Source organism: Mastomys coucha, unplaced genomic scaffold, assembly GCF_008632895.1.
Source record: "Mastomys coucha isolate ucsf_1 unplaced genomic scaffold, UCSF_Mcou_1 pScaffold9, whole genome shotgun sequence".
NCBI classification, from domain to species: Eukaryota; Metazoa; Chordata; class Mammalia; order Rodentia; family Muridae; genus Mastomys; species Mastomys coucha.
The window spans coordinates 19,718,888-19,744,932 of NW_022196915.1; the positions used below are offsets into that span (position 1 = coordinate 19,718,888).

Below are 26,045 nucleotides of genomic sequence, written 5' to 3' on the forward strand. Positions count from 1 at the left end.
CTATGACATCTTGCAAAGAAGAAATAACCTCAGTTTCACAAATAAGCAAAATGGATCAGGGCATAATGACACCTGCTTAGAATCTCAGCACTAAATGTGCTGAGGCAGGATCTTAGAGCATGAGTTCAAAGCCAGCCTGGGCTATATACCAAGACTATCTCAAGAGAATAAGAAGGATCAGAGTGATCAAGACACATCCCAAGGCTATAGACATCAGAGACAGCAGGACTAAACTGTAAACCCAGGTCTCTGTGCTCCAAAGCTATTGTGATTTTTCCCACCTGGTCTTAATAAGACTAAGAAAGAAGTGAAACACCAAACAGTCGTATTGTGTTTTACTCTCTCACACACACATATTCCCGAAGGCCTAGGTGCCAGTTTCTGGTTTACCTCAAAATTGCAGAGCACGTGCTGGAAGATACACATGTTAGTGACAGCAGACGGCCTGAAACCCAGCTCCGCCGTGCCAGCCACAGAGAGGATCAACTGGAAAATGCGGTGGTTTAGAAAGTATGTCTTCTTCCGCAGGAGAAAGGCTAAGACCTGGAAAGGAGACACGCACAGTGGGATTCCTAGATGTGTCTTCAGCCCTCTTTCACCTGCACAGCTAGTTCCACATGGCTAGTTCCTACAGAGCCCCTGCTCTCAGACCACACCCACTGCTCTCAGACCACACCCTCTGCCTCAGACCACACCTCCGGTCTCAGACCACACCCCTGCTCTCAGACCACACCCCCTGCTCTCTGGAACTGCCATCCTTCATTCTATGTTCTCACGAGATACATCCACACCAGTTTCTGTGCCCCTTTGCTTTCTGTGTCTGTCTTACTGGGCTTACGAGATGTTACCTCGCACCTCGTGTCTCCAGGTTTTCCTCATCTCTTACTCAGTCTCTATTTTCATCACTGCAGCCTCTCCTCAGTGCTGCAGCACTGACAGGAAGCCGCCACAGGTTCAAACCCGGATCACACAGCCTCAGATCAGGCTGTGTCATTCTATCCTGCCCAAAAGGTGAGCATAGGCAACATCCACTCGAGGATGGAGACACAGGGATCGGACCAAGACACTTGTTTCTGAAAATGCATCTCAGAGCTGAGAAAGATGTTCCCAGAAAGCTTTGTGCCCTCCTGACCTTAGAGATATAAAACCCAAGCTACCTAGCCCCCTGCTGACATCTGAGCTGTCACCCATGCCTTTGAGTCCCTTTTGGGACTCAGATCATGGTGTACACAACCCAGTCTCCTACTTCTGATTCGGACAAGGTCTACTCTCTGTCCCTGTTCCCCCAAGACACTCCTATCAATCTCCAACACGCCTTCTGAAAGCCATGCTTGTGATCAGCAAATGGGTGACATCTTTTCACCCCGTTCTGGTCACTTTTTTGACACATCTGCAATCTGATCTCTTTCTTCCCCCAACTAAGACCTAAGACCTGGTCCTTCTCTTTGCAGTTACTCTCAAAGCCACGGCCTGACCAGGCAGGAAGTTACTGGAGGGCAAGATCTGATCTCATCTATTTCAGATAGCCATGACAATGATGTGAGCGTATCTGCAGCAACTTTTGCAAGTGGACGCTCTTCTAAGTTCCCTGCATACACACAATATACACAGTCATCCCCATCTGTATATCTGCTAATCATCCTGTTCTGTACACAAGAGAACTATCACAAGGAGGTTAAGAACTCAAAGCAGTTAATATTAGCTGAGCACTGATTCCTAGTCAGGCTTATAATCTGAGCCCCATCGTTCATATGAAGTCTTTCAGTTCTCATTATAAGCCAAGAGACAAGAGGGATGAAAGTCCAGATCTTACAGTTGAGGATACTGGGCAGATGTAAATAATTCTTTCAAAGGTTGAATAACAAAGTAGAAGATGAGGCAGGATTTCAAACCAGTCTGTGTCTATAATACAAACTCTCATCCCCTATGAGGGAGGCAGAGTCGGTCAATCTCAAATGATTCTGGGATCATCAAGAATGCTACAGCAGCAGACATGAGCAGTCTGGTCTAGACAGAGCTCCTTGTAACAGGCTGTCACAAGGCCCTCCCCTGCTATGATCTATAGGTAGCAGCATGTTTGTCAATGAATCACTATAAACAGTCTCCATTTGGGGTGACCAAGGTCATGGAGGATGCAAAGCTTGCTGGAACACTCTTCCAGAAGTTATTTCTGACCTACTGGGGGCAAGAGAAGCTCATCCTGGGGTGACAACTCTTTGGGAGGCTGCAGGGTCAGCCGAGAGGTTGGGATTACCTGGTACCCGCTGATGTGCTGCATCAGGTAATCACACATGGCACTGCTGGTCAGGACTGAGTGCAGAACTTTCATAGCTGCATACATGGTGTGGTCATCTGTTGCCAGGGAGATGAGGCCGAGGAGAATGGCAGGCCCTCCAATGTAGTCCAGGCTGCTGGCAGCAGGGCTGGAATGGAACACCCTCACCCCTGAGGGAGCCAAAGAGGACATGCCATCAGTATGCCCCAGCAGTACTGCAATCCAGCACCCCTGGCAGCTACCTGCATCCCTGCACCAGGATAGCCTGGGAAGAGAGACTGGAGCTCCAGAAGTCTTGGCAACAAGCCTGTTATTTTCACTCAGACAAATACAGCGATGCATCCCACTTGCAGGCCACACTGTGCTCCAGAGGTAGGCTCCTGTGGTGCAGGGGTACCAGTGTGGTCCGTAGTTGAGCTCATCCACTAGAAGTAATAAGGTGACTGAGCTGTACTCTTTATCACTCCCTGGCTCTGCTTGTTCTCAGTCTGGCCCTTCTCACAAGACCTCCCCAATACAATCCATCTTGTCTCCTACCCTCATGGGTGCACAAGCCTTCCTCCCCAGAGCAGAGTAGAGTCTCGTGCTTGACCCACCTAACTGGCCCACAGCAACAGCACCGAGAGTTCGCAGAGACCCCGAGAGGTGTGCAGCACAGTTTCTCAGCAAGAACACAGGTGTGGCATTGTCACGGGAGGAAATATTCATCTAGAGGAAATGACAGCAATCAGTGCTACAATCCCCTGGGAAAGAAGGGTGCTGTTCAGGAGCCCCTAGAAGATGGACACCCTGAGGCTCAAGGCTGACGCTCTACATGTGACAATTAATGGATGAGCCAATATTGGGGGCAGAAGCTAACGTGTGGGATCACTGTTCCACTTCCCCACTGTGGTCCAATTGCAAGGGAGTCAGTTGTAAATACGCAATCTGCACTGCACTCCTGCTCACCAAGAGGAGGCTGTGGGGTAGGAGGAGCCCAATGACAGCGACCATGAAACACTAGTGCCAAGACCTTCTCTGTCCAGGCTCTGCGAGACCCAGGAGAAAGGAAGTCTGCCTTCCTTTATCAGGATATGTTAAGAAAACACTTCATTGGTGCATGTCAGGGCCTCAATCCTGACCCCTGGGCCTCTGTTCATGAGACTGAAGAGTTCTGTACTCAACTCAAAAAGAGATATTCATGTGGGAATTAGGAAATGGTGAAGTACCTGGCATCTCTCTATGTACAAGCATTTACTTGCTATTCTGTAAGTTCACTTTAAAAGTGAAGCTACAGCCACTCAACCACTTTTCAGAGTTGGTAGAGCAGTAGAGTCCAAAGCAAAGGTCAGTAGTAGAGTTTCCAAAATCAAAATGATATTGAAAATGTTCTGAGTTCTTCACCAGAAAGATCCCAAATATTCCTCTCTAAGCAACTTTAAAAGAAAAGCTTTAGTCCTGGTTGGGGAGCAGGCTGTGTCTTAGCAAATTGAAGGGAGAAGTATAGTATGCATGTATTTATCCATTCACAAGTGAACAAGCCCAGGATAGTTCCTGGAGCCCTGGGAGCTGAAGAAAGGCACATGGTGATGTTTGGCATGGGAAGGCTGGGGAATGGAGGAAGCTGTACCTCCTTGGCGATCAGGCGGCTGTCCACCTCATTGTAGGTGTTTCTGATGTTCATTATGCTCGTGATAGAAGAGCTGGGTACATAAAGACCAAAGGAAACACTTTCCTCCGAAATGAGGGGCGTGGCTTCGCCATCTGGGCCTTCTCCTACAACAGCATATTTTTCGTCAGTTCTAACCTCCCTTTACAGAGAAAGAAATTGGCCCCCTAACCATGAAATACTTGCTGCCACACAGCAACATGATCACTGGGAGAATGTTTGTATGTTGCTACATTTTGCATATTTGTATGTAACACATTTTACCTCCACCTGTGCTTCTCGGATATTTAATATAAAAATGAGGGCAGAACTAGGTGTGGTGATACACACCTTTAATCCCAGAGTTTGAGAGGCAAAGGTAAATGGATCTCTGAGAGTTTGAGAGCAGCCTAGTCTATACAATGAGATTCTAAAAAGACAAAAGCAAGCCAAAAACAACAACAAATACACTTTGGGCAATCTCTCAAGATTGATTCTTCTAGAATAGCGAAGGTGTTTCAGGTGTGGACCTACCAGAGTAGAAACCTCTATCAAATCTATCAGTTCACCTCTAAGCTGCTAAGTAACATTTTCTTAAGGAGGAAGTAGATGGGGCTGACAGACCTAAGAGCTACATAGTTACCGTTGAGCTGCACGACTACTGTGAACATCCCAGTTAGCATTAGCACTCTGGTCCCCAGGGAACTGGCAGCAAAGCTCTACTAAAAGAACACTGTGCAAATACAGAGTCAGTACAAGGGACTCCAGACCTGACCTAGCTGCTCTGGTCAATGCCATTTGCCACAGGAAATGAAGTTCACACAAGACCTGGTCCTGGAAACTAGAGCACTCAGCAGCACTCAATCGCCCTTGGCCACACACAGGCCTTCAAACTCAGATGCATTTGTCTTTCTTTCCAGATGGGAACTGACCCCCTGGACCTGGCGGAGCTCAGAGAGCAAGCTCCTTGCTTGAACAGCCAACAATCAATAAAGAAAATGGGGCTGCTGTCTGCCTGTTTAATAATTGAAGACAACGGTATACTTTAGTTAAAAAGCGTCTTCATTAAAAGGAATGTAACTTATTTATCTCAATCCCCTCCCTTTCTTTGCTGATGGGATTGTTCACCGACCCTCCTCCATTAGGTGCTGTGGAGTCGAAATCTAAAGGATATTGTCATTTCCTCTTCTATGACAGTTTCTCTTGGGTTGTAAATATATAATGATCCAATTACAAAGGCCTTCCCTCATGATTGACCTGTGCTGAGTTTATTCTTTATAAATATGCTATAAATAACTGGATGCTCACTTAAAAACTAATACTGGCAGAATCATTATAAATCAAAGCATGCCATACCTTGAAGGTGCACAGCTTGAAAGTTACCACAGTACCTCGGGCCGAGTTTGATAATAAGTGCTAGAGTATCTGCTGATAGGTCTTCTTCAAAGAGGTATGTGGGCCCGAGACGCCAGATTAATGAGGATTTTTGTTTCCAAACTCTGGGGGTCCCAATATAGCCATAAACATCCACAAATGATGATGGATCCATTGAAAAGAAAGACCCCGGTAAGGCCTGAATATATAACATCTGTTCAAACAGGATAGAGGGAGAGAGTGGCACTTAACCCCAGAACTGATCAAAGTAGTATATAGTGATACAACATCATGAGTCACATCACTCTCACTAAAATAAATTTTATCTAAAAAGTCATAAAGGTGCACACACATATACATACACAAGCATGCACTTGCGCACACACACATACAAATAACAAGCAAAATGGGCAAACGAGTAATTTGCAGATCATATCAAGGCAACATCTCAGCTCTGACATTAACCTTAGCTGAACCAATGGCTTGCCCATCCAGGTACATGGTAACACTGCAGTTCTTCTTCATTTCTTTGCTGACCACCACGGCCAGGTGATACCACTGACCACAAGCCAGCAACTGGCTGCACCTGACCTGGAGCTGGCGGCCTGCAGAGGGCTCTGCCTCATCCTCAGGCTCCATGACATCTGCAAAAGAGAACAAACACTGGATGTTGCATGATGCATCGTGCTACAGAGACCCAAGGGCACTAGAGATGAAGATATTCTTGGTCAGCCCATGTGGGCCTTAACATCTTGTGGAGCTATAGACCAGACACTCCCTTTCTTTCATTTAAAAAAATGTCTAGAGCATTAGTTGTCCCCATCACTTGCTGAGCTCAGACTTCATACCAGACACCAGTTAAGCACAGCTACAAGCATTACCTCATTTAACAAGCTCACTGCTCTGCAAGATAAGGTGCTGCCATTGCTCCACTTATGACCCCCAGGCAGAGAGCTTAATCCAACCACCCAAGGTCAGCGCCAGCAGGCTTCAGCCAAGCACTGTCCATTACTCAGGGCCTTCCATATACTTAGCTGCGAGGCATTGACTCTTAGACTTAGCCTAGGAGTGATGGCTGAGATCTGGGTTTAGCCGTGAGGCAAGTGAGCTTGAGAATACGCTGAAGTCTTAAGGGAAGAAAGAGCCAGCATCAGGCTCCTGGGCACCGAGAGTTAGCAACCTTCCCTACAGAATGCCTGCGAGCCCTGTGAATATGACTTATCCATGGACGGATCTAGGGTCACTTCAGCTCAAACTAAGTTGAATCTATCCTTCATAAACCTTGCTCTCACAATGTAGCTTGTGTTTCAGTGAGGTGAACCCTAAGTCCCACCAGTGTTCCTCCTGTCGGGACAGAACTAGTATTCTGGAAAGCCAATGAGCTTTAGAGTCATGCAGGGCCCAGACCACGGAGACACACTACAAATATTTGTAGACATTTTACCAGATATGGAAGCCAAGGGTGCAATTTCAAAAGATAAAAGAGCTACAGGAGGTCCCCAGGCTTCCAGGTACACCCATGTCAGCATCTGGCTCAGTCCCATTCACCAGGAATGGTCCACACAAGCTTTGGATCCCAAGGCCTTACCTAGTGGCTGGAACTCTTTCTCTTCTGTGGACACAACCAAGGAGAGGTCATCCATGCAGAGACTAATGGAGAAGCAGACAAAGGGCTGCTCTGTCCTGGCCAGGTGGCGCACCAGGGTTAGAAAGCGCAGTGGGTGGCCCTCCATGACGTTGGCCTGCCGGCTGATCAGAAACCAACAGGAGAAGGTGAGGCCTCCGGGTGGAGGGAAAGGTCTGGGAGCTCCTAGTGGTAGAACAGAAGCACAGCTTCACACTCTGTCCTGCCAAGGGAGTGAGTTGAGACCCCAGGCTGCTCTGACTCCATCTCACTGGCCTGCCTACAGCACTGCATCTGACCTGCTCCACAGTCCACGCTCATGCCAATTCCACTAAGCACAGGACATGCCTCACGATTCATGCCAGGATAAGAAGGCTCACAGGAAATTTGTGGTATTCCTGGAGACCTTGAGCCCTGTTGCTTCAGACCTCTCCAGCCCCTGCAGCCTTTCCAAGGGAACAGAGAAGTTGCTGTCCCTGAGGCATGATAGCTAAGCTTCTGCAGCTGATGGAAAGCCAGGCTTTGGGCTCCATGGAGGTGAGAACACCAGCTCAATTGAATCTAAGGTAAAGAAATAACCTAGTCCAAGAAAAGCCCATGTCCTCTCATGTCAGAGCAGGCTCGGCAGTTCTGCTGGGGCCACTGTTCCCACTAGCCCAGTATTGGCAACCATGTTAGCATACTTGGTACCACCCACAGAAGGAAGTTTGTCCTGAACTGGTAGACCAACGATGTTCTCACTGAAACCTGGTACTTGGCTTTGATAATTGGGAGATGCTGAGCTCAGGCATCTCTGGGAACTTACACTACCCTGACTAATGTGTTGCAAAACTCAGTCTGATGCTTTGAAAAGCCTGCTTAGGCTCCAAGCTAATGTCCAGAAACCATGTACCATGGAGGAGCTTACACTCCTCTCCAGAGAAAGTCTGATGTTTCAATTTAGCCTTCCTAGGCTCCCATACAATAAGTGGCCCAGACTCAGATACAGCATCTTTATAGCTGCCCGTGCTACCTGAGCCCCAGGCTTTGAGACCATGCAAAGGTAAGTAGGATACCTGCTCCTAAGAAAACATGAGCAAACACAGTAGGCTGAAGGATCCTCCTCTGTAGAAATACTTACCTGATCCAGTCCCTCCAGAGATGGAGTGCTCTGTGCTGGTCCCCATGACCGTAGACAAGGTTGGAGTAAACAGACAGCTGGAAATAGTAAAGTATTGCAGGTCAGTGGGCTGCATGCCAACCCCTTACTGCTGGGCTGTAACACCTTCCTCCTCCATCCTACTTCAGAGGCAATATGCCATCTTGGGCCACAGGTTCCAAGAACAGAAAACAGCTGGTGCTGGTGTGATACTCAGGGAGGATGAATCCTCACTGGAGACCAGAAAAGGTGGAGAACATTCTAGAGCAGATACAGTAGGGAAGAAGGCAGCTCTGGTCGTCCATGGCTACACACTCTGCTCTTCTACATTGGATAGAGAGATATCTACTGCTTAAACACATCTCTGCTTGAGCAATGAGGGCCAGTGGAAGCCACAATTTTGTAGCCAATGTTGCAGATCATCAGAGGTACAGAGACATTAATAAATCATTTTCCAAATATTAGAGAGTTCTCCATACCCATAACCTTCCGCAGACATGTCAAATTCCACAAATGATGGTGTCAGGGCCGCCCTCTGAGGCTGCAGATTGCGAGGGGAGGTCATGGAGATGAGGCTCAGTGTTGTCTGGAGGGCTGTGGCTGAATCTTGGGAGGTACATGAGGACCTGAGGTCCTGAGACCCTCCAGGACGTGGGCTGGCACCTGTAGGTTTCTCAGCTATAGCTGCACATGACCCTGCACATGACACAAGAAAAAGATGTGTCCTTGCCTGATGCAGTTCTCTCCTGCTTTTGCAATATCTCAGATGTATCTGCCACAGCCTGATGGAGTATCCTGCAAAAGCCACTCGGCATTAATGGACCTCCAGCCTGGACTCTGCTGGTTTAGATGCCATGGAATGGTAGCAATAACCAGGTCAAAGTGACTTACTTTAATCTCAGCACGTTCCTCTTTCTGACATAACACCTAAAACTGCTATTGGGTTTGCTGGCCCAACTGGCACTTGTTGCAAACTCCAAATTGATTGAGCAGCTGTCCTCCGTATCAGCCTGCTTCTGGCTGACAGCTCTAAGCCCAGCTCCCCACTTTTGCCTTTCAGCTGGCCTTTGGTTAACTTGGTGCTCTGTTTGGTCTTACATTCAGGGTGTCTACACTGTCCTTTTTTATGAACTTGTTCCCTAGAATGGCATGCTTTTTTGACTCTGGGCATCATTCCATGCTGTCTCTCTCAGTGACTCTCTTTGCTCCTAAGTTTTGAACTTACAAAAAGCTTTGCTGCCCATTTCTGCCCAGTATAGCACCCGGTATCCTGTAAAGGAAACAGGACCATTGTTTTGTGAGCTTGGATATAAAAGGCCAGGCAGATGCTCACCCAGATCTGCCATTCTTCAGAGTGCCCACTCCCGTGTATACTTCATCTGCACGACTGAACAGCAGGATAAAACACCTTTAAAGTCTGCTCACTTTTCTGTCTTATGAACAATCACTCATCAAGCCCCTGAGCCTGTTCTGTTCTTTCTCCTTACCTGAGCACCCAGGGTTGTCTTCATGCCCCAGAGATAAATGGAGGCTTTTCACAGCAGCTGACTGAGGTGGGTGAATTCCGAGACCTAGGAACTGTCTATAAACATCATAACATCAAGGGAGGCAAGTAAAGATATGTTGCCGGCAATCTTTTCCAGACCACTTCCCTAGAGATCCACTGTTCATGGACCCATCTTTAAAATACACTTTCCAAAAGCTATGTAGATACCGTGTCCCTGCCTTGTTCTCCAGCTCGGAGTTAATGAAGCTGGGAACTTCATGCTACACACTGTTTACAGCTTTCTAAAGAGATTTCCTGTATGCATAGCTTGGTGGCCTAATCTGGCAAGGCTTAGAGTGAGTGACTAAGAAGGGTTGCTCCAGCCCCTGGGTCCTAGACCTGCTGGCTGGAGGGGCTATCCTCTGCTTCCTTATAAAGAGCAGGCGGGTTAGTGTGAACATGGCCATCCTCTCCATCTTGCTCCAGGGCAGTAAGGGTTTAAAAGACTCAACCTCTCTTGCATGGTTCAGGGTCTTGCATGGTCTCTCCTCTGTATTCTTGTCCCTTCTCCTGAATGCTTTCTATTCTTCCTGTGTGCAGAAAAACCTCTGCAGGATTCAGTGGACTTCTGCCTCTGGTCTCCTCCATGCTTCTCTGGCCACTGCCCCTACTCTGGACCCAGGGCTTAGCTCAGGGCTAAGCTCTGGCATCATAACCTTGAGATCTCCATTCCCCAGAGCATCCCAGATGGTGTGATGTCTGTTCTGTATACATACGCATCTGGTGCTGGAATGGAGGAGGGGGAATGGGGTTGCCTGCCCCTGTAGACTCTGCGATCCTTGGTACACCTGTTACCCTGCCATGGGCTCTGTGGTGTTTAATGCTTAGTGCATACAGTACCTTAGTACATCTGGCTCAATGGCTTGGGACCCAAGCTTTTCAAAGATCCTGATGAGAATCGAGTGCAGGACACTGCCACCAGTGCTGAGGGTCCTGTGGCAAAAGGTCATGAGTGTCCGGAGCATCCCTGCCTCGCACATGACCTGGCGGTTCTTCTCTGATTTCACCAGGGACAGGAGGTGACGGGCCATAGAACACTGGATCTCCTCAGAAAGCTGTGAGGTAACCAAACCAAGCTGTAAGTCTGGGAGAGCATAATATCCTCTGGGTGGCTTTGTGAGGCCACTTGTGCCCACCACAGCCATTTGTAGAGCACCTGTCTTAGTTGTTCTTTGGAATGCTAGCCTCACCTGCGATGACAGGTCAGGCAAGGCCAGTTACTGGGGGCAGCCACCAACTCAGACTACTGGCTGCACAGTGGCCGATGGGAGTCGGGGGTCATCCTTAGAATTGTAGTGTTGGAACCATTTAAACTGGGGACTTTCTGAATTGGTTGCCAACACTGAAAAATCTAAAAATTTCATATCAAAATAAAGACTTACAGGTTTTATGAAGGGTGGGAGTCTAGTCATACAGATTTATGGCCATCTATCAGGAAGCCACTGGTCCTGGAGAGAGGAAATTTACATTCCCCGAGCTCACTGAATTGACTCATTGAATTTCTACATCTTAGTTTGTAGCCCTCTGTACAAAAGATAGGATCTACCTAGATTAATGAGCCAAAAAGAGTCAACACACATCACACACACAACACAGAGAGACAAAGAGACAGAGAGAAAGATGGAGAAACAGAGAAACAGTGACAGAGACCAAGAGACAGAGATGGAGAAACAGAGAGACAGAGATGGAAAGACAAAGATGGTGACAGAGACAGAGACCAAGAGACAGAGGCAGCAACAGGGACAACACCACTGGCTCTGGCAGACACTGTCACTGCCCTCTTTCAAGCCATCCTGAAGGCTGACAGGTCAACTAGTCATCGGCTCCAGGCTGAGGCATCTGCCTCCACATACCATCCCCAAACCTGGCATCTCCTCTGACCTTCTCTTAGTCCTAAGCATAATGTGCTACACACACATACACACACACACACACACACACACACACACACACACAGAGAGAGAGAGAGAGAGAGAGAGACAGAGACAGAGACAGAGAGAGAGAGCACCCTATCTTACTGTTTTAGACTGAAGTTCCTTCATTTTCTTTGTGTCCCTCGAAGCACAGAGAACAGGGAGACAAAGCGTGCAAAGCAGACATCAAGTGCAGTGTGTTCTCTTATGTCTCCTTGCTTCATGGAGAGATAAGGCCCTAGAATTCCTAGTCCTCCAGAGACATAGAACCAAGCCAGGGGCATGCATTTTCCTTAACAAAAAAGGATTGGTCCCTATACTGACAAGATAAAGTCTCAAGTATATATATGTGTATATATATATATATATATACATATATATACCTATATATATGTATATATATATACATACATACATATATATATATATATCAGTTAGACCTTGCTACAGGGAGCTTCCTTCTTGTAGGCAATGGGCAATGTACTCATCAATGGCCCTGCTCTGGATGGGTGTCCTCTGCAAGACGGTAACTACCCAAGGACCACAGATTCCCTTGTTCATACATGTACAGGAACACACATATGCATAAGCCTACACACACATATATATGTATATATATATATATGTATATACCTAAATGTACACAGGCATGCACATCCATAATTGTACACACACATGTCTTAACACATCTTATGAGGACAGCATCCTCTAGTGTCTGAAGCTAGATACCAGCAAGGATTTAGCCCCTTCCCCCGCACCTTTTTTTTCTTTACATAAAAATTTTCCCCACAGTCCTTTACATAAAATACCATGGCATTTCCACTTATCCCCTAACGTCATCCTGCACCCTTTAAATCATTGTTAGGTTACTTAGGACACTCAGTACAATGCTAATTCTGTGCTATCAACATTCTGCTCTATTGGGAATAATGACAAGAAGTAAGGTCCACACATTTTCTACTGTTTCCAGTCCATGGGATATGCTGATACAGAGACCAACTGTGATGTGTCTCTCATGAATACTGGCATCTGGTCTCACCAAGTCACAGATTTTTGCTACTTTCACCCTCTACGGAGGTTTCCTTGAAACTTCCTCGCTCCTATTCCTCAAGAGTAAGAGGCTCTGTGCGAGTAAGGCAGACATTGCCTGTTTTTAAGAAACTGATGGACTAAAGGTAATATGGATGAGAAGCCAGGGAGATCAACTGTGCACAGTAAGGGATATGTAATAACATGATTCAGTGTCTGGGAGAGGCGATGTTTACCATAGTCCATGAGCACACTTCATGGATTCTTAAAGGTAGAAGGGAGGCTCGGCCTGATATTTACTCTAAGTCCCACATTTTCCCTGTTGCATCAGTAACTCCTGGGTATTTAGGATGTGTTCTCAGCATTCAACATGGATACACTGTGTAACCATGATGCTGTAGCCATCTCTCCTCTCCCTATGAGGAAGTTGAGTTCAGAGAAAGTAATTGCTCAGAGCTACATGGCAGAGAGGTGACGGTGGCCCTGAGTTTCAGGCTCAAAATGGCTTCACTGCCTCATCTTCCAGGTGCAGCCATTTGAATGCAAAATACAGTCAAATACTTATCTTTCTGTCACTAAGGAACAAATGACTAAGACTGGTCCTCTACTGGCTTGCAATTTTGTGGCACATGGGTTTCAATGAAGAAAGAAATATATTTATATTATTTGCCACTAGTTACTAGATCTTTAAAATAAAGTATTTCCTATAGCAAACCTCAAGACTTACCTACTTAGCCCCTATAACTCCTGTCTCAAACTTACGACATTCAGTAATTTCCTTTTCTTTTCCCCATCTCCTCTGTGTGTGTGTGTGTGTGTGTGAGAGAGAGAGAGAGAGAGAGAGAGAGAGAGAGAGAGAGAGAGAGAGAGAGAGAGGAAGAAGAGGAAGAAGAGGAGGAAGAGGAGGAAGAGAAGGAGAAGGAGGGGGGAGAGCCCTCATCTTGTGAATGAGCACATTGGTGATCCATAGTACACATGTGGAGGTCAGAGGACTTCCAGTATCTGTCTTCACCTTCTCTCTTAAGACAGGAGCTCTTAGGTGCTGATTTGGTTTTGTTTGTTTGTTTTTCTACACTGTGCCTGGCACACTGCTTCCTACCTCCTAGTAGGAGAAATGCTGGGATTACAGATGCTCATGTTCAGGGGATTGGGTTTAAGTCCTTAGACTTGTGTGGTCAGCTGTTTTGCCCTGAAGATCTCTCCAGATTTTTAATGTTCCATGTCTAAGTTATCTTCTGACTTAAAATCTGGGAGGCATACAAGTATGTTAGAATGGTTTTAATGGCTTTCCTGCACACACACACACACACACACACACACACACACACATGTTGATTTAGCTTGTATGCCTGGAGAGTCAAGGGCATGACATGTGCATTTGCTTGGCTCCAATTATGGCATATCTACTTGACTATCACATTCAAATGGTACTATGGCAAGGACAGAAGCCAGGGTAGGTGATCACAAGGTGAGAGCCAGAAATGAAAGAAGAACCAGATAGGCAGTATCCCCAGTGTTCTTGCTCTAGGCTCTGGCTCTTAAAGGCCCCACCACCTCAATACTACCCCAGTAGGAATAGAGCTTCCACTACAGGAGCCCTTGAAGGACATATTCAAGTCACTTCTGAACCATATTCAGCTTCATGTTTAAATATGATCTCTGCCAGCTGGTCTGAGCTTCCTGACATCCACGCTTAGCTCAACAGGGGCCAGACTCTAAAAGCTACAATGTTAGAGATACTATGTGTCAAAGACCTCCAGATCCCTTGCAGGTACCTACTCTGTGAGGAAATGTATCAGCTTCCCTGACTTGTTCCCCTACATCTTTCTTCTGATGTCATTTCCTGCATCTCCTCCTTTTTCCCCAGTCAGATGGCAGAGAGTGAACAGCATGCATCCTCCTGCCTCCACCATTCTCTCTATCATAACTCAGGCTGTCATTTGGTAACTGTGTTCTTTTAATTTGGGGTGAGAGTTGGGGAGACAGGCTGTATGAAGCAAGATGCGAAAATAATATCAGAATGTATTATTAATAAGAATTAAAGAGAATTGTCTCCAATGTTCAATTTTTTGTTACCAGTAAGTATTTACTTATTGCTTTAGGGTCTTTTTTTTTCTTGTGTGTGTTTTTGCTCCCTTCCAACAATCAGAGACATATAATTACAATCTAAATATGCAAAAAAGAAAAAAGAAAGTTTTCAAAAGGGAAATGCTGATCCTGTCTAATGTTGCCACAAGTTCACTCCAAAACTGCTCGATACCCCATAATGGAGGAGTCACAATTGATTGTCCTCGTGATCGCCGCAGCTCCATCAATACCAATATTGTCTTGTTTTGAATAAAATGTACAGGTTTTTTTTTCAATGCTGGTTCCAGTAAAATGGGGTTTTAGTGAAAATATGAGCAGTAGCAGGAAGCCAGTCTGGTTTCTCCCTCTGCAAATGGATTGATTTCCCTAACGTACACTACTTCCAACGCAGGCAAGGGGAAGGTGCTTCAATTAGGACTCTGAGGTAAGATCAGGGGTCACCAGGCTGGCTGGCGGGATGGACTCTCAAAGCTAATTCACAAAGCAATTGTGAGGTGGCCCTAAGATGGTTTCTACTTTCTCTACTTAACAGTCAAGACTTAAGTCCATCCTGGATAGTTGCTGTGGTGGTGGTTGTTGCTGCTGCTGCTGCTCCTCCTCCTCCTCCTCCTCCTCCTCCTCCCCTTCTTCCTCCTCCTCCTTCTCCTCCTCCTCCTCCTCCTCCTTCTCCTCCTCCTCCTCCTCTTCTTCCTCCCCCTCTTCTTCCTCCTCCTCCTCCTTCTTCTTTTTCTTCCTTCTCCTCCTCTCCTCTTCCTCCTCCTCCTCTTTCTTCTTCCTCCTCCTCCTCCTCCTTCTCCTCCTCCATTTCCCCCTTTCTGCTCAACATTCTTCCCGCCCCATATCAATAAGTCCCTAAAGTCTAGAGAGAACTGGGTCTCAGTGGGATGGTGACATCACATTCAGATGTGGCTTGTCCCCTGCAGAGTTGTGGTCTGGAAGCTTGGTTCCTACGATGGAGGTGTGAGATGTAGTAGGACCTTTAAGAGAAAGACACTAGCAAGAAGTTGATGTGTCAGTGGAGATTAGGCCTCCAGCCGGAATTAGCCTACTTCCTGTGGGCTCCCAGTTTCATACCATTGGCTCACTTTCTCCCATGTTTCCTCCACCACAATGTCATCTGTCAAGAGGACCTCGCCAGAGCCAACCTAATTCCAGTACCACATCCAGAAGCTTTTAGATCTCCTCTTCTTAACAAAGTCAGCAATCTCATTTACTTCCTTACAGCAACAGAAAATGGGCTCATAGAGCTAAGCCTGTTCAGAGAGGCTGGTGTGTAGACACATCAGTCCACAATGCTGCCCTGACGCGGACATAAGACCATGACACCCAATGTCAGCTTCCTCCAGAACTCACACAGAACCAGGAGCTCTTTCACTCATCCATATTTAGATTAGTTGTTTGGTTGAAATCTTCTCTCATTTGGGGAGGGAAGTAGCAGATTTTCTATGATTTTTGCTCTTCTTGCTACCGAAGATTATAAGAAGGATGCAAGGGCTGCACAAGCCTTCGGGAGAGCAGGACGTCATAGACTGCTGTGCCCCTACCCCCATTTTCTTACTTAGAGTCAGTTCTTTCTGTCCATGGATTTGCCATCTTGCCCCAGTCCTGCCAGCATGGCGCATTCATTTGTGCCTACAGCATCCTAGGCTTGGGAGTTTGTGGTCTTGGGTTAAGTGTATCTTAGTTTTCTTTTGATGCTATGATAAAATTGCCTGACATAAGACACTTGAGAGAAAAACATTTGATTTTTTTTTTTTTAAGATTTTGGCTCATAATTCCAAGTTACCATTCACATTTTCAGTGAAGTCAAGACAGCAGCAACCTGAAGAAACTGGTCTGATCACACCCATAGTCAAGTACAGAGAGGAATGAATTAATACATGCATGCTAGTGATCAGCTCATTTTCTCTGCTGTTATTCAATCCATGACCCCCTGCCCAGGGAATGGAGATACCCACAGTGGGCCTGTCTTGCTACCTTAAATAACATAGACAAGAGGATCCCCCACAAACATGTCCACAGGCCAACATTATCTAGACAATCCCTCACTGATATTCTCTTCCCAGTTGTATTCAGGTTCTATCAAATTGACAAAACTAGATGCTGGGATATAATTCCTATTGGGTCAGCAGAATCCATGTCTAAAGGCTCTTTCTTGCTGGACCTGGACAGACTGATAGCTAAAGCTAAGCTGGTTGTAAAGGAATGAGCCTCTGTTCCACATTCCTCTTCCCGGACCGCATGTGTACACAGACCAAGCTTCCTGATAGCAGAGGCCTATGATCTCATATTCAGGAAAATGTTTTTCTTTTCCTGTCATGGATTGACTGTGCTATGTTCAGCACAGATTCCTGGGCTTCAGCACTCTGTTCCCAATGTGCTGTTTTAGAAGACTGTGAAACCACTAGATCCTTCAGCCATATCCACCTATGATGTTGAAAAACAAAGTTACCATGTCCAGAGTTCGCGTCCACAAACCACAAAATTAAGTTACCCTTCCCCCAAAAATACAGTCCTACGTTTGAAGTAAGTGATGAGCCACATTCTAGCTACCTTTGGCAGCACATGGCCATACACAGCCTATGAGCCACAGATGGACACTCCTGTGAGGTTAGTCGTTATTGCAAAATGTGGGTAATTAAAGTGAGGTTGAAGGATTTATAGCCTATTGTCACTTCCTTTCATCTCTCTGCTTCCTGATTGTGAATGAAATACGGCAGGCTATCTCACACGCCCCTCACCACACCTTCCCTGTCAAGATGGACTGTAGGCCATCTTAAAACTCAAAGTCAAAATGAGCCCCTCATCCCTTAAATTGTCGTCTTGTCAGGTACAGAAGAGAATACATTACTAACAGACCTACTTGCTCCCTTCTTCTGTTTCGTTCACCTGACTCTGATAGCCTAGCTCCACTTACTGAAAATGCTCCCTTTTGACTAATACCTAAAGATGAGCATATCTGTCCCAGCCCTGAACTTTCAATGATCTCCTACTTATTATCAAGTGGCATCTACATGTCTTCTCATCCAAGACGTTTTCTCACTCCCAAACCAGCACTGCATCCATAATTCCAGTTGTCAATGTCACCCTGTGACCAGTTTATCTCCTTCCCTCTCCTCCTCTCCCTTCTCCTTTCCTCCCCTCCCCTCTCCTCTACTCTCCTTCCCTCCCCTCCCCTCCCCCCTCTTCTCCCCTCCACTCTCCTTCCTTCCCCTCCCCCTCTCCTCCCCCTCCTCCCCTTTCTTTCCTCCTCCTCTCTCACTTCTGCTCTCCCTCCTCTATTGCTCCTCCCCCTTCTCATCCTTCCCTCTTACTATCTCTTCTCTTCTCTCTCCTCCACTGCTTCATCCTTCAGATCCCCAAAACTGTAAGCCTGACACTACAACTCTGAATATAATCCTTTCTGCCTATTGTCTATGTACCTCATACACAGTATCTGCCTAATAAATGGGATCACAGACTATTCTAGATAGGGAGTACACCCCAATCAGAGAGCTGACAAAGAATTGGGATCAATTGATACACCAATAACCTGCTGAAGAATATTGAAGAGAGAGCTAGCTGGACAGAGTGTGTTTGGTGCAAAGGCTGAAGGTAAGAATGAGCAGAGGCTAGAAGGGGGATCTAAAGGTCACAGAGCATACCTGTGACAACATGGTCTCTGAACACTATGCAAAGATGCTTAGCTTCTTCTTTCTGATAGATCCTGCTCCACTTCAGCAACTGTGGAAGAGTCTGAGTGTAGCAGAGAGCCCTGATTGCCTCAGATTCCCAGTCCTGGAGACCTAGGGAGCCTGAAAGTCCAGCACTGACCTCACTCTTGATAAATGCTTAGATACTCACTGTCTTCTGGTTCAGTTTTGGGTCTGGGGGAACCATGGAGCTGAGGGGAGCGGGTCTGGAGAAGGAGTGAAGCTGAGTTATGTCCAACCCTGGAAATTGTATCAAAGAGCAGTAGGGCTGTGACCACTCCCTCCCCTGCCCCAGGCCTGCATGTCCTGCACCCCTCACCTTTGCCCACACCAGAAGAGGTCACACAGTCACAGCCAGGTTAAACTCCCCCTCTCCTTTTATTTATTTACTTTTTTATTATTAGATAGTTTCTTTATTTACATTTCAAATGTTATCCCCTTTCCTTATTTCCCCTCCAAAAACCCCCATATCCCACTCCATCTCCCCCTGCTACCTAACCCACCTACTCTAGATTCCTTGTCCTGGTGGGGCATTGAGCCTTCACAGGACCAAGGGCCTCTCCTCTCACTGATGTCCCACAAAGCCATCCTCTGCTACATATGTGGCTGGAGCCTTGAGTCCCACCATGTGTACTCTTTGGTTGGTGGTTTAGCCCCTGGGAGCTCTGAGGGTACTAGTTAGTTCATATTGTTGTTCCTTCTAAGGGGCTGCAAACTCCTTCAGCAACTTGAGTCCTTTCTCTAGCTCCTCCACTGGGGACCCTGTGCTCAGTCCAATGGATGGCTGTGAGCATCCACTTCTGTATTTGTTAGGCACTGGCAGAGCCTCTCAAGAGACAGCTATATCAGACTCCTGCTAGCAAGCCCTTATTGGCATCCACAATAGTGTCTGGGTTTGGTAACTGTACATGGGATGGATCCCCAGGTGGAACAGTCATTGGATGGCCTTTCCTTCAGTTTTTGCTCCACACTCTGTCTCTGTTTCTCCTCCCATGGGTATTTTGACCCCCCCTTTAAGAAGGACCGAAGTATCCACACTGTGGTCTTCCTTCTTCTTGAGCTTCATGTGGCCTATAAATTGTATCTTGGGTATTCCAAACTTCTGAGCTAATATCCACTTATCAGTGAGTGCATACCATGTGTGTTCTTCTGTGATTGGGTTACCTCACTCAGGATGATATTTTCTAGTTCCATCCATTTGCCTAAGAATTTCATGAATTCGTTGTTTTTAATAGCTGAGTAGTACCCATTGTATAAATGTACCATATTTTCCATATCCATTCCTTTGTTAAAGGACACCTGGGTTCTTTCCAGCTTCTAGCTGTTATAAATAAGGCTGCTATGAACATAGTGGAGCATGTGTCCTTATTACATGTTGGAGCATCGTCTGGGTATATGCCCAGGAATAGTATAGCTTGGCCCTCAGGTAGTACTACGTCCAATTTTCTGAGGAACTGACAAACTGATTTCTAGAGTGGTTGTACCAGCTTGCAATCCTGTGGGGCAAAAATGGGGTCCTGTATCCGCTTGGGGCCAGGGCTGCTGGGCGGGGCAGATGTGGGGAGTTTGACTGCTTGGACCCCAGGCTACTGCTCCAGTGATGGACTGTGTGAAAAGCTGTAGGATCCTGCTCCTCCAGGAGGGTGGGGAAGGCACAGTCTGAGGTCCCCAAGAACCTGCCAGAGTCGGGGTCCCGCTCTCAAGACCACAGACACTGCTTGGGGTTGTGGAAGGGCCAGCTTTGGGGCCCTGGGCCGCAAGGAGGCCAGGGATGACAGTTTCTTGCTCTCGGATATTCCAGATGCTGCTATATGAGGTGGAAGAGCTGAGAACAGAGTGGGAACCCTCGGGTGGACTCTGGCCTGGCGGTCGAAGGGGAAAGGGCAGGAAGAAAGAGCTCTAGCAGGTTACTGCGGGGAGGGAAGTCCTAGGCAGGTTGTCCTAGGCGAGCAGGTTGGTTTGGTGGAGACCATGGCTGAGAACAGAGGGAGGTCTCCCGGCAGGAAGTTAGACACGTGGCTCAAGTGGAAGAGACAGTCCATGACTTTGAGGTGTTTATTTTAGAAAGACAGAGAGAGAGAGAAGTGTAGAGAAGTAGAGGCAGGCCATGGCCATATGGGGAGAGAGGGGAAGGGAAGGCGGAGAGAGGGGGAGCAAGGGAGCAAGAGCAAGAGAATAAGAGGTAAGAGAGTAAAAGAGTAAGAGAGCCAGGAGGGGGCAAGCAGCTCCTTTTATGGTGGGCAGGGCCATCCTCGCTCTTGCCAGGGAACTGTGGGGAGAAGCATACCTAGCTGTTGCCAGGTAACTGTGGAGTCCAAATAGAATACCAGAAGCTTGGGACATTGCCTATGTGACTGATGGCTACACACCTCTCTGTGTGTTGTGGGGCAGGGGGGGCACTGTGGACGGCTGTAGCTGTAACAGGAGACAGGGGACCAGGAGGCATGGCCAAACACCTTCTGTTCTTTAGGGTCACTGGGGTTCCAGGCCTGTGCTCAACTACCAGGCTATCTGTGCATAGTTCACTGCCTCACACAATCCCATCAGCAGTGGAGGAGTGTTCCTCTTTCTCCACATCCTCGCCAGCATCTGCTGTCACCTGAGTTTTTTGATCTTAGCCATTCTGCCTAGTGAGGTGGAATCTCAGGGTTGTTTTGATTTGCATTTCCCTGATGTCTAAGGATGTTGAACGTTTCTTTAGGTGTTTCTCAGTCATTTGGTATTCCTCAGTTGAGAATTCTTTGTTTAGCTCTGTACCCCTTTTTTAAATAGGGTTAAAACAAAAAACCTAGAATAGTGAAAACTATTCTCAACAATAAAAGAACTTCTGGGGGAATCACCATCCCTGACCTTGAACTGTACTACAGAGCAATTGTGATAAAAACTGCATGGTATTGGTACAGTGACAGGCAGGTGGATCAGTGGAATAGGACTGAAGACCCAGAAATGAACCCACGCACCTATGGCCATTTGATCTTTGACAAAGGAGCTAAAACCATCCAGTGGAAAAAAGACAGCATTTTCAACAAATGGTGCTGGTTCAACTGGCAGTTAGCATATAGAAGAATGCAAATCAATCCATTCTTATCTCCTTGTACAGAGCTCAAGTCCAAGTGGATCAAGGACCTCCACATAAAACCAGATACACTGAAACTAACAGAAAAGAAAGTGGGGAAGAGCCTCAAGCACATGGGCACAGGGGAAAATTTCCTAAACAGAACACCAATGGCTTATGCTCTAAATCAACAATAGACAAATGGGAGCTCATAAAATTGTAAAGCTTCTGTAAGGCAAAGGACACTGTCAATAGGACAAAACTGCAACCAACAGATTAGGAAAAGATTTTTATCAACCCTACATCTGATAGAGGGCTAATATCCAATATATACAAAGAACTCAAGAAGTTAGACTCCAGAGAATCCCCCTCTCCTTTTAAGGTAATGTCCAGCAAGCACCTTGAATTTTTCCTTATGCAAGTGAGGCATCCCCAGCACCCTGGCCCCAACTCGTGGTGTACACCCACCTCAATAGCTCCTAAAGGTTTAAAAAGCAATTATTCCCCCAATTAGAGTTGTCTTACTAAAGCCTGTCTCCCATGAATCTGTTCCCTTCACACTCACCACTGCCTGAGGTTTGATCACCCCAGCTGGTTGTTTCTGACTCTCTCTCTCTCTCTCTTTCAAACTATCAGACATGATCACAGGCAGAGTGGAAAAACACAGTTACATCAGAAATCACTGAGTCCCCTAGCCATATCTAGAGGGTGTCACACATCCAGTTAGTACCCTAGAGGATGTTACATGACCCAAGGCTTGCAAGTGAGGGACTTGTAAAGTCCTCTGGCTATCTTTCTGTATCATGCTGCATTCTGGGACTCCAGTGAGTCCTCTGAGTAAATGTGGCTTGGTCCAAGCTCAGAGACTGGCCATCTGCCTGTGGGAGCTCACTTCCTCCCACAGTGGAATACCCATGTGTCATTCAGATCCCTATTGTGACTATGAAATATGCCCTGTTATCACTGAGACTCTCCACTTCTGTCCTTTCCCTCCCTGCCTGGATATCCCTTTAAAAGAGGCAGGTATGGACCTGGGAATACCAAGAAGTTCTGTCCTAATGAATTCTGATCCATAACTCTGGCTAGTAGGAACCTTCCCCTCTCCTCTTCCTATCTCTTACTCCAGCCATACGTTGGCTGATGTTTGACTGAACTGCATTACCTTCCAATGAACATTTGCAGGTTTGTCTATGCCATGACCTCAGCTCCCAAAAGCCAACTATGAGAACCAGAAGTTCAAGGTGAGGTGCTACCTAGCGTGCACATAAAAGGACACAGCGCTAAAGCCTCCTTGATTCGCTCCCCACTGCTTTTCTCAATGGGAACCATTACACTGAGGCTTCTGTCAAATCTCCTCAGATCGCTGTAATGAGTATCAGAACAAGTGCCATTTCAGGCTGTCTTCTGAAGCCCGTGCTTCACTGAGGATGCTGTTGTGCTCACTGTATAGAGGGAAACTTGGTGTCTCAGAAGAAACATAGATGGATGCTCACGGAAGTGTTTGGTTTGCTAGGTGCAGTTTGCTCTTATTCTATTGTTACCGTTAGTCAAATGTGAACCGCTTAACACGGGTAAATTTATCTCCTGTGGCAAGAGGCCTTACCACTCTCTATTATCTGCCTTTATTAATGCATTCCAATGATCCCTGGTCCTAAGAGATTGACTCTGCAATTTTGGGGCCCTAGACATAATCTGAATAGCTGAACTTGAGGTGCAAAACAGGAAATGGCAAAGTAAGACAGTAGAAGAAACTAGAAAAATAACGAGTTGCCATTTGGGCTACATGAATCCCAGTTAACTACAATGTCTGCCCCATCATGCCAGGCCCACTGAGCCCTTTCAGCCTGTTCATCTCCATGTAAAATTGTGTCCATTTGCTCTGCTTAAGATATCACCCCAAGATGCCTCCTGAATCCTGGGTAGAGCCTGAAATTTTTACTAGGGTATTATGAATCAGTGGGAAAGGCAGAAGACACAGAATATCCACTGCAATACAGTGTAACAAACACGGCTCTTTACCAAGTTCCTTGTTGGGGAAAATAGCTCTTTTCAATCACCCACCCTCACCTAATGCTCTCCATAGCTGTTAGCACTGTCAATATTGTAGTTATTTGAAACCCATGTGATTAGTTCAAGTGTTTGAAATACACAGGCAAATTCCAGAAAATGACAACCATTTCCAAACATAGGGACAAACAAGTTCATAGATACGTACAGCTTATGTCTCTGCTGTCTGTCCCATTGGGCTATGCTGGGAGGTTCCACAGCTGTCACCCTGCCCAGAGCTGTCAGGTCTCTGGGGCATACATGGCATATCTCAGACTGCAGAGTGGAGATAGACAACAGTCTCCCTGATGCCTGGATCTGGCAGGTAGTAGTTTTCAGTGCTCTCTCCTGACCATGCATGCCTCTTGCAAAAAGGAAAACCTGGCCAAAAGCAAGTGCCCCAGGCCTCACTTTGAGAATGAACACTCATCAACAATGATTACTTGGCCCATTGTTGTCTGAAGCTGGGAAGGGGGGCATATCTATATTGAATATTGTACAAGGCTCACTGACTGATTAAAATATTCATGATTGGGGAGTTGGAATGTTACAGATCCCAAGTCAAAATTGCTTGGGCTACCTTGAATCCCCTTGAAAGTCAACTTGTTGCTTTTCTCTCCTTTCATCTATCAGTTAAAGCCTTTGAAATATATCAAGTCAGCAGACCACTAGCTTGCACCAACTCCTAAGCTAAGAATGGCATCAAATGGCATCTAAAACTCACAGCAGGCCTTTGCCTCCTTTGCTGTAACCCACCTACCTGCCATCCTCACCCAAGTAACTGGGAGATGCAGTGCTTAAAAGGGCATTTGTGCTATGGCTTTAACAGTCACGTGACCATGTTCATAGTGGAACACATTCAAGGAACACTGAATCTGTGTCCCTAGACCATAGCCACTCACATTTAATTCAGAATAAACTACTTCTTACTTATTGAGGGGACCTTTGGGTGGGGGCCCAAGGACAGACCATTTTGATAAAAGGAGCCATCTGGATCAGGATTAGGCATGAGCATGGGCTCTTGTTCAACCCTCCATGTTGCCTGAATGTCATTGAGTCTTTCCTGGGAGCTGAGCTTCTCTCTCAGCTTAACTGGCGGCCCAGTGGTTTATTCTGAGGTGGTTCCTGAACATTCTTTTACTTGTGAAAGCATTTCTCAGAACCGTTGTAAGTCAGCAGTCTTCCCTTTTCTCCTCCATTCCTCCAGAATCGAACTCTAGCCTCTTCTGCCTAAGGGAACCTTGCCTCTTTTAGTTTAGAAATATGGAGTGCCAAGGGGCTGGAGAGACAGTCAGGGAGAAGGAGCACAGGCTACTTGTCCGGAGGAGTCAGGTTCCATTTCTAGCACCCAGATGGCAGCTAACAACTGTAATCTCAGTTCCGGAAGCTCCAACAGCTTCTATGGGCACCAGGCATGAGGGTAAAATGCCTACACACATAAAGGCAAGAAAGAAAGAAAGAAAGAAAGAAAGAAAGAAAGAAAGAAAGAAAGAAAGAAAGAAAGAAAGAGAGAGAGAGAGGAAGAAAGGAATGAAGGAGAAAGGAAGGAAAGGAGAGAAAAAAGAAAAAGAAAAAAGAGAGAATAAAGAAATACCGAGAGCCTGATTATGAAGATGCTGGAGGTAAGAGGTGCTTCCGCCCTCCAGTCCAATGGGATGGAGGTGTTGGGAGACTCTTCAGGACACACAGCAGCCTCAGCTAAGACAAAAAAAAAAAAATCCTACTCCACTGACTTAAGCCCCTTCATGTCCAAATAAATGTTTAAAATAAATCCAGAGAGTGGGAGGAACCAACCTTGAGGAGTGCCCAAGGAACCTCCTCCCAGAAGCATCGCATAAGTCTCCCCACTCTACACATCCTACCAGGTAGCAAAGAGGCCATAATGTGGAAAGACAGTAACATGGGAAACAGATTTCAAGGCAGGAGGAAGGGTTCTGAACAAGCCCACTGTGATAGCAGTGGGAGCCATGCTTGGTGAACATGACAGCTCAAATGGCAAGTGTTTCAGACAAAACACAGAATATTTGCCATTTTAAATTGTTTTTGCTTTGTTTTGTCCACAATGAACTAGATAAAGATGGTAAATGGTCAACCAGACTTAATTGTAACTTTAAAAAATCTGGAACCAAAACTACGAGATTTGTTAACTCTCAAGAAATTAGAAAATATCTTTAAAAGACAGATGTTATAACAAAAAAAAGTAAAAAATTTTTAGAGGCTTTGTCAAGACTGATGATAAATTAATTTTGAGGAACTCACTTTTCTCAAAACTACTCTTTTCTCTCTCCTCTCTGATCTACTCTCTCCTCCATCCCAATCACCTTCCCTGTACGTATTTCTTTAGAAATCCCTGAGCAGAACAAAATTCAGAATGGAAAGAGAAGATGGTTGTGATGTCCCCTAAGACTGAGCAGGAGGCAGAGGAGAGGCTGAGACTGCTCAGTCTCTGGGCAGAAGCTGACTGTAGTGTGCCAGAGCCAAGTTACACTCTTCTAAAGCTTTCACTGAGACTATCCTGGGGACCCCACAGCAGGCTTTCTGAGTCTTAGTACTGAGCTGGAAGATTGCCCTTGTATGGGCGCCTCCCTCTGCAGACTGGCTACTGAACAGGGGACACTAAGTTGAATCTGCATGGGAA

At 46.4% G+C, this 26,045-nt stretch overlaps 1 protein-coding gene across 1 annotated transcript in view; it reads right to left on the minus strand.

Annotated features, from left to right (window-relative positions):
* Nucleotides 1-26,045, minus strand: part of Wdfy4 (WDFY family member 4) — a 234,798-nt gene that overhangs the window by 141,675 nt on the left and 67,078 nt on the right. The window contains exons 14-24 of the mRNA XM_031361883.1: nucleotides 10,425-10,639; nucleotides 9,526-9,620; nucleotides 8,518-8,734; nucleotides 8,021-8,097; nucleotides 6,865-7,086; nucleotides 5,742-5,920; nucleotides 5,259-5,490; nucleotides 3,885-4,030; nucleotides 2,872-2,983; nucleotides 2,255-2,445; nucleotides 391-543 (exon numbers count right to left, since the gene is read on the minus strand). Of these exons, the coding sequence (XP_031217743.1) occupies nucleotides 391-543; nucleotides 2,255-2,445; nucleotides 2,872-2,983; nucleotides 3,885-4,030; nucleotides 5,259-5,490; nucleotides 5,742-5,920; nucleotides 6,865-7,086; nucleotides 8,021-8,097; nucleotides 8,518-8,734; nucleotides 9,526-9,620; nucleotides 10,425-10,639 (1,839 nt within the window). The remainder of the gene's footprint in view (nucleotides 1-390; nucleotides 544-2,254; nucleotides 2,446-2,871; nucleotides 2,984-3,884; nucleotides 4,031-5,258; nucleotides 5,491-5,741; nucleotides 5,921-6,864; nucleotides 7,087-8,020; nucleotides 8,098-8,517; nucleotides 8,735-9,525; nucleotides 9,621-10,424; nucleotides 10,640-26,045) is intronic.